Source organism: Anolis sagrei, chromosome 1 (genome assembly GCF_037176765.1).
Source record: "Anolis sagrei isolate rAnoSag1 chromosome 1, rAnoSag1.mat, whole genome shotgun sequence".
Lineage (NCBI taxonomy): Eukaryota > Metazoa > Chordata > Lepidosauria > Squamata > Dactyloidae > Anolis > Anolis sagrei.
In genome coordinates, this window is record NC_090021.1 from 24,461,748 (window position 1) to 24,476,463 (window position 14,716).

Here is a 14,716-nt window from a genome sequence, read left to right on the forward strand (position 1 = left end):
GGCAAGTGTGAATGTTGCAATTGGCCACCTTGATTAGTATTGAATAGCCTGGCAGCTTCAAAGCTTGGATCCTTCCTGCCTGGGGGAATCCTTTGTTGGGAGGTGTTAGGAGCCCCCAGTGGCAGAATGGGTTAAACCTTTGTGCTGGCAGGATTGAAGACCTACAGGTAGGAGGTTCAAATCCAGGGAGAGCGTGGATGAGCTCCCTTTGTCAGCTACAGCTTCCCATGCAGGGACATGAGAGAAGCCTTCCACAAGGATGGTAAAATATCAAAAACATCTGGGCATCCCCTGGGCAATGTCATTGCACACCCAATTCTCTCACACCAGAAGCGACTTGCAGTTTCTCAATGGTGTTAGCTGGCCCTGATGGTTTCCTGTCTGGAATTCCTTGTTTTCTGATAATCTTCTAATAGTTACACTTAGTTTCTCTTATTGAGACATCCCTCATCAGTAGCTGATCATAGTCTTTTCAGAAAAGGGGGGTTAGTGTACTCTTGTCCCTCACCCACTTTCTGAAAGAGAAACTCACTTGTATCCTTTCCTTTCGAGACATGATTTGCGCAAAGGAACTGGGAGACGTCTTCTGTACCAGTCTTCGATCACACCTTCATATTCCTCCACCATTATCTCACACTAACAAGGCGAAAGAAACAGAATCAAATATAAACTTATATTGGGGGGAGAAAAAAAATCCCTGTTTTCTGAAGGAGAAATTTTCCCCTAATTTCTTTCCATTTGCATCCAACCTTCTCCAGTCTCTTAGGTCAGATTTGAAGATGTCAGAGAAGGTTAGTATTGAATAGCCTGGCATTGTAAGCATTGTAAGCATTTAATTTTGCCCTGTTAGCCGTCTTAAGTCGCCTACAGGCTAAGATTTGTTTACAAATACAGTAAACAAATAAATAAATTGGCCTTGCAGCTTCAAAGCCTGGCTGCTTCCTGCCAGTAAATAAATATTTTACAGTTATTTTCATATTTGATTCGTTTTCTTTAATTTGCTGTGAAGCTCTAATAAAAAAATATATAAAGAAGAAGAAAAACAACAGGAGAGAATGCCACCCACTTTTGGAAATAGTACACTAGAACACAGACAATCTGAGCATGCGCAGTAGCCCCGCAGGTGGAGAAGACAAAGAGCAAACGAGGAACCTTCTGACGTCTGCAAGTGGGTGTGTCCTCCGTCCCGCTCCGCGATTGGTGGTTTGCGCAGAAAGGGGGCGGAGCCTTCCCTCCCCGCCCGCTGACTGTTTTGCTGCCTATACCGCAGGAACCCTCTTACGCCAGCAGGTGGTGGGTGTGTCTTCCGTCCGGCTCAGCGATTGGTGGACTGGATTGAAAGGGGCGGGGCCTTTTCTTCCCTGTCTACCGGCCGCCTGGCGAGTGGCTCTTCATAATCGCCGGCGCCCGTCGCGTCAAAGCACCCGAACGTGTGAACGGGCTGACACGCGTGTTGAAGATGGTGGACAGCATCTACCGGACCCGCTCCTTGGGCGTGGCGGCGGAGGGGCTCCCGGACCAGTACGCCGATGGGCGGGCGGCGCGCGTCTGGCAGCTCTACATCGGGGACACGCGGAGCCGCACCGCCGAGTACAAGAACTGGCTGGTCTCGCTGCTCCGGAGCCAGCGCTGCAAGACCGTTCTCGACGTGGCCTGCGGGACAGGGTGAGTGAGGCACGCCAACGGGGCGGGAGGCGGCCATCTGCCTGGAGTGCTTAGATGGTGGCACAAAGGGGTCGGACTGGATGGCCTTTGGGGGTCTCCCCTACTCTAGGGAGCTTGCTCTCAGCGGATTAGAGCTGGATGCAAGTCTAATCCAAGATATCTTGAGCTGGAAGAGACCCTCCAAGGCCATCCAGTCCGACCCCATTCTGCCAGGCAAGAAAACACAATCAAAGCACTCCTGGAAGATAGTCATCCGACCGGAGTTTGTTCCAGCTTGATCCAAACCTAGTCCCAAGAGTTCTAGAGTTGGAAGAGAGACCTTCAAAGGTCATCCAGTCCAACCCCATTCTGCCAAGCACAATCAAAGCACTCCTGGCAGATGGTCGTCCGGCCGGAGTTTGTTCCCAGCTGGATCCAAACCTAGTCCCAAGAGTTCTGGAGTTGGAAGAGAAACCCTCAAAGGTCATCCAGTCCAGCCCCATTCTGCCAAGCACAATCAAAGCACTCCTGGCAGATGGTCATCCGGCCGGAGTTTGTTCCCAGCCTGATCCAAACCGAGTCCCAAGAGTTCTAGTGTTGGAAGAGAGACTCTCCAAGGCTATCCAGTCGACCCCATTCTGCTAGGCAGGAAAACACAAAGCACTCCTGGCAGATGGTCATCCGGCCAGAGTTTGTTCCCAGCTTGATCCAAACCTAGTCCCAAGAGTTCTAGAGTTGGAAGAGACCCTCCAAGGCCATCCAGTCCAACTTCATTCTGCCAGGCAGGAAAACACAAATAAGCACTCCTGGCAGATGGCTGTCACGCCACCAGAGTGTACAGCCATCTGTCGGGAGTGCTTTCATGGTGGCAGAAAGGGGTCGGACTCGATGGCCTTTGGGGGTCTCTCCCAACTCTAGGAAGTGTGTAACCAGCGGATTAGAGATGGATCCAGTGTGTTCCCAGCTGGGTCCAAGCCTAGTCCCAAGAGTTCTAGAGTTGAAAGAGATGTTTTTATCATCCTTGTGGGAGGCTTCTCTCATGTCCCCGTATGAGGAGCTGGAGCTGATAGAGGGAGCTCATCCGCCTCTCCCCGGATTCGAACCTGCGACCTGTCGGTCTGCAAGGACGTTGCCCAGGGGATGCCCGGATGATTTGATGTTTTTATCATCCTTGTGGAAGGCTTCTCTCATGTCCCTGCATCAGGAGCTGGAGCTGATAGAGGGAGCTCATCTGCCTCTCCCCGGATTCGAACCAGCGATCTGTCGGTCTTCAGTCCTGCCGGCACAGGGGTTTAACCCACTGCGCCACTGGGGGCTCCAAAAATACACAATAAAATATATTAGCTGTGCTTCCTCCTAATTTGGTGTCACCTGTACCTTTGAACATCATGTCCTTGAGTCAACTGATTCCATCTTTTTCCATTGTCATTGTTAAAGGTGTTGAATGGCAATAGACTCACGTAGCACCTCATTATGTGGAATAATGTGAATTTCCGTTTTAAAGAGCTTTCACCTTCTCTGCCAAATAGTGCGAGGGCCTCACCAGGATTCCATGGAGATTGCAATGACAGTGATATCAAACTGCATTAATTTTGCAGTGTAGATGCATCCTAGGATGATTTATCTCCCACCTGCCAATGAATAAGTCTCAGCCTTATGGTTCCCCGCTTTTCTTGGCTCCTTTCCATAGGCTTCTCTCTTTCTCTCCCTCTGATACAGTGTGGATTCCATCATGCTGGTCGAGGAAGGATTCCAAGTCACCAGTGTGGATGCCAGCGATAAGATGCTCAAATACGCCCTGAAGGAGCGGTGGAATCGGAGAAAAGAGGAGGCCTTCGACCACTGGGGTAATTCACACTTTGTCTAGATCAAGATTCCCCCACTAGGAGACCACTAGGACACTTAATTGTACATCATCTTTGAATTCTGTCATTAAATAGGAGAAATACTGATGTAACACCTAGGGAATTAAAAATATGCAACTGATTATAGCAACAAGTAAACTACCAGTAGTCAAAAGCATCAAAACATTTATTTATTTATTTATTTATTTATTTATGTGCCAGGAGTGACTTGAGAAACTGCAAGTTGCTTCTGGTGTGAGAGAATTGGCCATCTGCAAAGATGTTGCCCAGGGGGATGCCCAGATATCTTGATATTTTACCATCCTTGTGGGAGGCTCCTCTCATGTCCCCGCACAGGGAGCTGGAGCTGACAGAGGGAGCTCAACCCACTCTCCCCAGACTCGAAACACTGACCTGTTGGTCAGCAGTCCTCCAAGGGATACCAGATATTTTGATGTTTTACCATTCTTGTGGGAGGGTTCTCTCATGTCTCTGCATGGGGAGCTGGAGCTGACAGAAGGAGCTCAACCCATTCTCCCCAGATTCAAAACACTAACCTGCTGGTCAGCAGTCCTCCAGGGGATACCAGATATTTTGATGTGTTACCACCCCTGTAGGAGGCTTCTCTCATGTCCCCGCATGGGGAGCTGGAGCTGACAGAGGGAGCTCAACCAGCTCTCCCCAGATTTGAAGTACTGACCTGTTGGTCAGCAGTCCTCCAAGGGATACCAGATATGTTGATGTTTTGCCATCCTTGTGGGAGGGTCCTCTCATGTCCCTGCATGGGGAGCTGGAGCTGACAGAAGGAGCTCAACCCGCTCTCCCCAGATTCGAAACACTGACCTGTCGGCCAGCAGTCCTGCCGGCACAAGGGTTCAACCCATTGTGCCACCGGTGACTCCCTTTAAATCATATGCCCTTAATAAATATTGGCTCCCCAATTTAAGAAGCTAAAACCTGAGTTATCCGGGCTGAGTGTGAGCTGCTCACTCAAGATTATCCAGTGAACTGAACCGTGAATTGAACCCTGGTCTCTGGAGTGATAATCCTACACTCAAACCACCACATCATGCTGTCTCTCTTATCCATCTGATAAGGACAGATAGTACACTTGATCTTAGCCGAAAGGCTGAGAGCAGGTCCAGATTGTCTTTACCCTGGACATGAGAGATACCAAGGTCTAAATGCCTTCAACAAACAGGTGTTTTATATGTTTCCCAAGGTGTGTTTGGATGAGTCAGAAGCAAGTTTACAGCAAGGAGATTTGTGCGTAGAGCATGGTGAAATATGAGCTGTGCTCTTGAAGCAGGCGCTGAAAATACCAATGGTGTAACGAGCTCCCTGTTTACCCACATCCTTCCACTGATTTGAACTCACTGGGCGCTTGTTGACAAAGATCCTTGGCAAGACATTTCAGTCTTGTAATATCTACTTTGTTTTTCACCTTTGAGTTCCTAGTGCAGATGTTCTCAACCTTCCTAATACAGTTCCTCGTGTTGTGATGACCCCCAACCATAAAATTATTTTCGTTGCTACTTCATAACTGCGATTTTGCTACTGTTATGAATCGTAATGTAAATATCTGATATGCAGGATGTATTTTCATTCACTGGACCAAATTTGGCACAAATACCCGATATGCCCAAATTTGAATATTGGTGGGGTTGGGGGGGGGGGGGAGGTATGGCCAAGGCAAAATAAAGGGGTAGCATGACTTCAGGCTCAACATGGCCAGCTCTTTAAGCCGCTCCTCATAGGGCATGTTCTCAACCAGCTGGGCATGGAATGGATGAATGGAAGGAAAAGGATTAGACTTCATGAACGGATTTTTCTCCCTAAACAGTCTAAAAATGCTTTAGGATTCCTTAACATCTTTTAGACTAGAAATAATGACTTTTGAGTCCTATTCAATGGGGAACATGTCACTCTCCAGATTGATTCCCCAACATCTCCTATATTACCTAGAGCAAAGAGCAGCAGCCCATTGAGATTAGTACTACGTAGTTTCTGCTGAAAGGAGACCTAGAACTAAAAAGGGAACTTGTCTCCTTCTCCCTGCACATCACGTAAATTATGAGTAAATGCCAAGTGGCATTGTCAGCAGTAGAAGTCTTGGTTTCATATAACGTCTGCATTTTTGACCAAACAGCAAATGAAAGCATAGGCTAATTAGTGAAAATTACAGAAGCATCAAACATTGGGTAGCTGTTGTGAGTCCTTAGGAAGATCAGAATATCAAACAGGACAAGTTCAGTCATCCAGGAAATGGTGCGTGGGAGTTAATAACAATCAACTCTGTAAAGACTAACAGAGTTGACATTCTAGTTGGTTCGGCTCCTGGGAGAGCTCCTTATCAGAGATTACATTGCTAGCACTGGAACGTGTACAGCCAGTGATGGGAATAAGTTATATCTATTTGTGTTGTTGATACATAGGTTCCATGCAAGGCAAGTTATGCATTTCTCATGACAAGAGTGCCCATTGTTTTCCTCTCCCTCCATAGTGTATAATCAGTAGGATAACGCTGTTTATGGTTGGGGATTCTAGGCATTGTTTGTTGTGGTTGTATCCCTTCAATTCATTTACAGCTTTTCCCAACCTTAGTGTGAATCTATCACTGGGTTTTCCATAGTGGGAGGGTTGCCACTTCCTTCTTCTGAGGCTGAGAGAGTATGGCTTGCCCAAGATCCCTGAGTGGACTTCAGTGGTCAAGGGCAGATTCAAATCCTGGTTTCCAGACCTGTAGCCCAGTACTCAAACCACTACTACATCATGCTGATTTCTCAGTTGGAAATTATAGTGCAATACAAACGAATACATTTCCCAGGGTTTGATTATTACTATGCAAAATGCTAGTGGAAGCAAACCATGGACACCTACTGAGATATAAATCATAGACCATGGTTATAGCTACAGACTTGAATGGAAATGCTGTAGTTCTTCAATTCTGAGTCACATCGCCCACCAACCACCATATAAACATCTCTAAAAATGGAGTGGATTTTAGAATAATGGTTGCTTATATATATTAAAAACCATTTTTTCTGATGGTGGTACTTAAATTAGTGTTTATCTTATGATGGCATTTTAGAATCGAAAAAATACGGTAGAGGTCCCAAGTGGTATGGGCTCATCAATGTACTGAAAGACAGATGGGATGGCATTTCGCTATCATCCCACTTTGAGTCTTGTTAAAAGAAGCCCCCTGTAGTGCAATGGGTTAAAACCTTGTGCTGGCAGGACTGAAGACTGATAGGTCAGAGGTTCAAATCCAGGGAGAGCATGGATGAGCTCCCTCTGTCAGCTCTAGCTCCCCATGTGGGGACATGAGGGAAGGGTGGTAAAACATCAAAAACATCTGGGCAACGTCCTTGCAGACGGCCAGTTCCCTCACACCAGAAGCAACTTCAAGTGCCACTCCCGACATGAAAAAAGTCTTGTTAAAAAGAGGAATGTGGGATAATAATCGTAATAACAATAAAATGAATAATAATAATAATAATAATAATATCTGGCACAAGTCAGTAAAGGTGGCCCCAGTGGTGATCAGCACACTGGGTGCAGTGCCTAAAGACCTTGGCCTGCACTTAAACACAATAGGTTCTGACAAAATGACCCTACTGGAATCTGCATGCATTATTCGCTTACACATCACACAATCCTAGACACTTAGGAAGTGTTCAACATGTGATCCAATACAACAACCAGCAGAATGACCTTTTTTGCTGTGCGCTCATCTTGTTGTGTTTCAAGTAATAATATCATCATCCATGGAAGAGAAGTTAAGGTTGCTTTAGTAGTCAAGATGTGAAAAGCCAAACACAGATTTCCCTGTGAGGCTCACAGCATGAGAGGGAACGCTGGAATTTCCATTCTTGGACATTAAAAGAACTTTATGAAAGTGATTGTTTAAGTCTTTGTTTATCTTCATTGGTAGATCATGGAAACATCCAGCCCCAATCCAGCCATTTCTGGGAAAGAGGCAAAAGTTTGGCAATGTTTTCTCTGTTCTGCAAATCTAGCACTTGGGTTACTTTCACTTTCTTCATTGGTGAAAACACTCATGAAAACACTCAGCAGCCAAGGCCCCTCTCCAGCCCTTTTCTGGGAAAGTAACAAAATCTGGCAATTTTTTCTCTATTCTGCAAGTCTAGCACATAGGTTCCTTTCACTTTCATTTTGCACATGGAAATAAACACTCTTTTGTAGCTGCAGTTGTAAATACTGGAGTTTGGCCAGCATATTTGTGAGAGAGCATGTTTTTAGATACAAAAAAACTGCTAGGGCCTATCTGAATTATATTTGAGTCCAGATTCATTTCTTTCAGATTCAAAGTCAGAATTCTGAGATTTGCCAGTCCCCTCCCTTGGTTCTATTTATTTATTTACACATCTGCATGATATGTGAAGATAATATATGAGAAAAAGGGGATTAACTTTGCCAAATTTCAGACAGGAAATTCCAGTTGGTGTTAGCTAGGCACCTGTCAAGTTTGAGAAAACATGTTTTACTATTTGAAACACTGATCCATAAACCAATACATTTACAGGCAAGGTGAAGAGATGCCAGAGAAGATTATTCACTCTGCAGCGTCAACTAGCCCACATTATTCTTGCCCATAAATGCTGACTAGGTAACCACATCACACCAGAGAATGAATCCACTTTAAATCTGGTTTCTGCCTCCCTGCTGCATTCTGGGATTTGTAGTTTAGCGAGGAGCCTTTAACAGCCTCACTAAACTACAAATCCGAGAATTCTGCAGGAGGCAGAAACTGGATTTAAAGTGGATTAATTATTTAGTGCGATGAAGTAGTAGGAGGTGCTGTTGAGACTCTTGCCCCAGACTGCATGAGGTAGCCATCATTGAGCAAAGCTCAGCTCTCCAAAACTTTGGCATCATATCACTTTAGTGTTTTGTTTGTATGGTCCTGTTGGAGACACCATTTGATTTTTTCTGTCTCCATTTTAATGCATACATAGATCAACAAACCCATCTGAAGTATTGTGGACACTGCCATTGTGCTCCAGAATGAAACTCGGCCAAATTAATTTGAAACGGAGCTAACACAAACTGGTCCTAACTGGCCATATTCACTTCATGGGTTAGCGTTTGACCCAACTGGTTGCATGACCTTATCTTTAAGTGGAAGCAAGTTCATCAGGTCTGCAGGCCAATTTTCAGGCCCTAAGAGGGCACACAAACCACTAAAAACGATCATAAACAAAACAAAACATGTGGCCAGAAGTCCACTTCCTAGTTTTGCAAAAGGAGGGGAAAGTACCTGAGACCTTATTTAGAAAGCAAATTGCTTCCCCTGGAGTTTTCCTCTGAGCCAGTTCACTCTTTTTTTGCCTAAGGAAATTATTCTGGGTGAAATCACTGGTAATAAAAACTGCTTTTCTATTCTGTCACTCAGCATTCAAATAGTTTAACTTCCTGTTCATTTCACTAACTACAGTTCAACAAAGCATATTTCATGTGTACACGTACACGCGTATGCACTGAAATGCAGGATAACCCATGTATCTGATGAAGTGGGCAATGGCCCCCAAAATTCTATGATATGATCAGTATGTCAATCTTTTAAATTGCTTCCGGATTCTCTTTGAGATGTGTGTGTGGGTTTTTTTATTGTTCTGCAGTCATTGAGGAAGCAAACTGGCTCACCCTGTCACAGGACCTGCAGAAGCCCGGAGAGGGATTTGATGCAGTCATCTGTTTGGGAAACTCTTTTGCGCATCTCCCAGATTTTAAAGGTGAGTGTAACAGTACAGCATCATTGCTTTTGAAGGTCAGCAGCATTTCATAGTACTACAAGAAGGAGCTGACAAATTAGACCTCTGCTGCTTCTAACCAGAGTCCTTTTCTCATGCTTTTCAACAGTCTTGCTATGTTTCTAGGTAGCAAAAATATTACAAGGCAAAAATACTCTGTAAAGCCAAGGAGGAAAACTTCTGTTAGTTCTATAGCATCCCACATTTATTTTTGAGTATACATCAGTTCCATGACAGAATCCAAAAACTCACCTATAGGTCCAGTGACCTATAGGAAAGAAGAGGTGGATCTGTGTCAACTACTGTAACATTTAGTTAGATTTATATCTGATCAGATCTCTAACAACAATACTGTAAGGTCAGCATTGCTTTCCTTCACAATCAGAAGATGGGGAGGGTATTATTCTATCATGGTAGCTGATGAGGAGATAGTGAATTATTTAATATAGCACAGTTTCAGTACATCTTATTCTACAACATTAAGTCTATTCATGTCCAACTCTGGGGGGCGGTGGTAATCTCAATTTCTAAGGCGAAGAGCCGGCGTTGTCCATAGACACCTCCAAGGTCATGTGGCCGGTATGACTGCATAGAGCACCTTTACCTTCCAGCAGAAGCGGTACCTATTGATCTACTCATATTTGCATGTTTTTGAACTGCTAGGTTGGCAGAAGCTAGGGCTAACTGCAGGAGCTTACCCCACTCTCCGGATTCAAACCGCCAACCTTTTGGTCAGCAAGTTCAGCAACTCACCAGTTCTCTATCTACCCTTAATACATTCCTTTTTGTGAAAATGTTTTTGAAGGATCATCCACTTTAGTAGTGGTTTTAATGTTGAGCTAGGACTCCTGGTGATCAGGGCCAAATATCTTGCTCAGTCATTGACTGGGTAGCCTTGGCAAGTCACACACTCCCAGATCGATAGGAAGGCAAACCTTTTTTTTTTTACTCAATCATGTCAAAAACAACTTAGGAGATGGTCACAGTACACTGCAACAGATTTCAAAGTATACAACAGCAACAATAACAAAGGTCCTATTTATGCAGGATTAACCTTGTATGTTTTGCTCCCCAAGGCACCCTCATGTTCCATATAAACCAAGCAAACTGTATTGATAGCTGAATCTTACAGCAACACTGGCAATGGGATGGGATTTGTTTTGAGAGTTTTTGTTTGGTTTGTCTGCCTAATGCAAAGATTAAAGTTACTTTTCTATCCCTACTTACATAAGTACACAGTTAGTGTACTTTTCTCCAGTTGCTCTCATTACTCTTCTCAAAACACATTTGCAACTAACCACCTCTCCCAAATTGAGAGGCTTCTTACCATAGGATGATCTGCCCATCCAATGATATCTGAAAAACTGTTGGCACGAGCCATGCACTCTACATAAGTGCCACAGGATAAGTGTTTTATGGTGACTAAAGTTCCCTCAGATACAATGGGCATTATTTTGCTTATTTAAAATCTGTCTATGAATTTTTTCTGCTTTTTAAAAAGTATTTGCAGAATTAAAAGTTCTCAAAATGAAGTAAACATACACAGAACATTCAGAGGCTAAGATCAACAGCAGAAGTACTAAGAACAGACAGTTTTGGAAAAGCAGCTCTTTATCTGCCTTCAGAAAGCTAAAAGAGGAGCTAACTAATTATGAATCTTTCACAGAATGCTACAAAAAACCCCTACTAACTTCCATATTCTACTTAACGTGCTCTCACTACAAAGTCTCAATTCTTGGAGACTGGTCCGTATAGTGCTCTCAAAATTAGGAATTGGTGGTACACTTTGAGGCAAATGTCAATGATTTTGCTTTGCGGAATGAGCAGGGCGTATATCACATGTTAAAACAAATGACATAATAGACTGCCATGAGAATGAGACTGTCCTTTTAAAACTGTTCAGTGTAAAATCACCCACATATCTAAAATTAAGATTGGATTGACAGAGAACAGAATAAATGAGTAGGGTGTCTAGATGTCCTCCAGGGTGGCACAGAAGGAAAGGGAAGGGATTTAACATGGCTCTGTCTATTTCTAGGTGACCAAGGCGTTCACAAACAGGCTCTTAAGAACATTGCCAGCATGGTGCGTCCAGGGGGCATCTTTGTCATTGACCACCGTAACTATGACTACATCTTGAAAACAGGCTGCGCACCTCCTGGAAAGAACATCTACTACAAGGTATTTCCAGAAAACAAGCTTTTAGAGGCAATGACAGTATCGCTTGTAAAGTCACAAAAATATTTCTCCTAATTTCAAGGATCCTCAGAGCCAATGACAGAACAGTTCTCACCCCATAGTACTATATAATATACCTGCATGTGTCCCCATGTCTTGCTTCTTTTGGCAAGTGCACAGGCAACACATTAAAGAAGGAGGTATGCAAAACAGAATACACACATAAAATACATAAATAAACACAGCCATCTCCAAACACACTTCCAATGTTACACTTGGAAGTGTACTCTAAATTCAGACATGATATAATCTACTGTCATGCTAGCTTCATCTTGGGTGCCCTGTGTTTTGAACAGAAAGATGACACTCAGTTTATAATCGACAGGAAGGAAACTTGGACCAATTATTTTCTGCTCCAGCCATCTCTTGTGGCAGTTACTAATCCCATCTGCTTTGGGAAGAAGTCTAATATACCGGGAGAACAAGCATTTGCTTTACATGAAGAATGTCTCAACGTTTATCTTTCACATGTTTACTGTACTGAAAGTAGCATCAGGAAACACATTACTGGAAAGGTATCTGACATCTGGAAACTGCTCACAGTCAACACACACAATATTGGGCTACATGCAAGACCTGTAGAACCTAACAGAAGTTACTAGCTCATACAACTATACTCTCCTTTCAAAAGCCCAATCTACCAACCTATCGGATTTCCAGAGATTGCTCCAGTGAGATCACTGCTAATATGAGACCGTGGTGGACTATGCAGCAAATAGATTACTTGAAGCGCTTTAAGAGACATGGATGAGAGGTAGCTCCAGCATACCAAGCCACAAATCATATGCCACAGAGCAGAGGTTTTCTACTTTTGGCCATTCAGATGTCTTCGACTTTTTCCTCCAGATGTCAACAGTGATCAGGGATTCTGGAACATGGAGTCCAAAATATCAGGAGAAACACTACTAGAGTGAACTCCAGTGAAGCCCATTCTTTGAATCCAACATTTTGGCTTAATACTCTGTAGCTATAGGTTAAATATCCCTCTTCAATGCAAATGACAGTAGCAACAATGAAGTTTCCTAAACCCTGTATTTGCTCCCAAATGCAGCTTTAGAAACAGAAGCATTATTTTCCCTTTAGAGGGGTGACGTGCAGATTTATGAATGCATTCATTCTTATGGGAAAGCCGGCTGTTAACAAGTTCTATCACTCACAGTAGGAATTAAAAAGTGGAGAGCTGTTGGCTGCAGCTACATGCACCAAGCAAAGGGTGGGATTCTGTGGTGTACAAGTATCAATTTGTAATCTGATGCAAGGCTGATATTGGATTAAACATGATGGAAAAGCTAGGGGAATGGGAACTATACATTCATTTTCCACTTTTTCCCTAGAGTGACTTAACCAAAGACATCACAACCTCAGTACTCCTTGTAAATAACAAGCCAAATATGGTGACACTGGACTACACACTCCAGGTCCCACCTGAGGGGAAAGATGGAAACCCAGAACTAAGGTATGTTGCCTGTGGAAGTCGGTATAGTAAAACAAAATGGGGAGGTACCTACCTATCTCTAATTATGAGTATGTGCAACTCTACCCATAGTCCTGAGCAAAATCTTGGGGACCCTAATCCCTGTCTACTGCTAAGAACAGTAATGTGGTTTGGACACTGGCATCAACCTTCCAACCAAAGCATAAAACTCACAAGTGACTTAGGGCCAGTGACAATCAACCTGAGTACAGTGAGCATAGAGCAGGAGGAGCTATACTCAACTACTATTTATATTACCTTATTCATACTGGAGGAAAGACAGGATGGAAATATAATCAAAGTAGGTGGCATCATATTGGTAGGGACCATGGCTGATAACCATGCTTCCTGAGGGTGACAGGAGTTGTAGTCCAACATATCTAGACACCAACAGTTTGAGGAAGGCTGAATTAGGAGCTTGTCTCCCAGCTCTCTCCCGGTGCTCTCATATCATGAGTGATTAACAGCTCTTTTTCTGTTTCTTGCCAGCCAATTCCGTCTCTCTTATTACCCACACCTCCTGGAGCCTTTCACAGAACTGCTGAAAAATGCTGTACAAGGCCCATGTGAACACACAGTCCTAGGGGACTTCAAGCCTTACAAGCCAGACCAACAATATGACCCATGTTATTTTATCCATGTGGTGAAGAAAACTGGCTGAGAACTGTGCTACAGAAATGCTCCAGCAATTGTATGGTCCCTCTTCTGTCGCTGGACTAACGGGTGGAGTCCAAATCCCATGCAAGCAACCACGAATGTGCATAGGAGCTGCTTGAACCAGAGGGAAAATTGGAAGGAATTCTGCCCTGTCTTCTTCTTTTTTTCTTCCTATATGGGTCCAATCTGATTAATCTGGCTTTGGGGAATGGAGGAGCATTAGCTCAAATCAGTGACCTCAAAGGGAAGAAAGTGGGGATTGTATGCTTTGCATATGCATCACATGCAAAGCTATATAGCTGGCTAAAGTGTACCTTGCTGTTTCTTGACTACTTTGTTTTAGCTTCTCTCAACTGATATTGCCTTGATAATTTGCATCAATGTTTGAGATAATTTACTCATAATTGTGGTTGTGTGTTTTCTCCAAGGGAGTGGGAGAAAGGGTAGGGGACATTTTGATGCCTCATTACAAAAGGAAATCTGTGCTCCTTCAAGTGATGTTAGATTGTATCTTTCATAATCTCTAGAGCTGTTGGTATTTGGAGTCCAACAGTAGCTGGAGGGTCACAGTTCCTGCATTTATGTCTTGGACTCTTTATTCTTGCGGTGAGGAAGCTTGTGCATTGCTATGTCTTTTGTCATGGGGAATCCAAAAGAGGTTAGGCCCTGGCATAGTTCTTGCTCATTTCAGCAACTTGGTCAGGAAAGATTTTTATGTATTTTACCTAAATTTCTTTATAAGTCACATTACGCATGCACCAACAGTCTTCTTTAACTTCTGATAGATCAGTTACTTGTGGCCAACATTTGAGGACCTGTCCCACTACTGTGTTTAAAAACACTATATTCAACTTTCCTTTTCATACAAATAATATTATGATAAAGCAGATAACTGCAGTACAGGAACCTCTACATGAAATCAATTCTCTCCATTGTTTATGGAATGGAATCTGCTTTCCACTGACTCTCTGTCTGGAGCTAATATGGAGGAGAGTAATTTAGTTAATGCTCCTGGATAGCCTGGAATTTATATTCAATTCACAAAAGTGCCGACACTGTTAGATTTTAATGTGTGTATTTCT

At 43.6% G+C, this 14,716-nt stretch overlaps 1 protein-coding gene across 1 annotated transcript; it reads left to right on the forward strand.

Annotated features, from left to right (window-relative positions):
• The first annotated feature begins 1,348 nt into the window (after positions 1–1,348).
• Positions 1,349–14,038, forward strand: GNMT (glycine N-methyltransferase). The gene is made up of 6 exons (XM_060754467.2): positions 1,349–1,665; positions 3,364–3,491; positions 9,134–9,247; positions 11,304–11,446; positions 12,838–12,959; positions 13,467–14,038. Exons 1-6 carry the CDS (start codon positions 1,460–1,462, stop codon positions 13,636–13,638), a joined length of 885 nt encoding a protein of 294 aa, XP_060610450.1. The 5' UTR covers positions 1,349–1,459; the 3' UTR covers positions 13,639–14,038.
• The last annotated feature ends 678 nt before the right edge of the window (positions 14,039–14,716 follow it).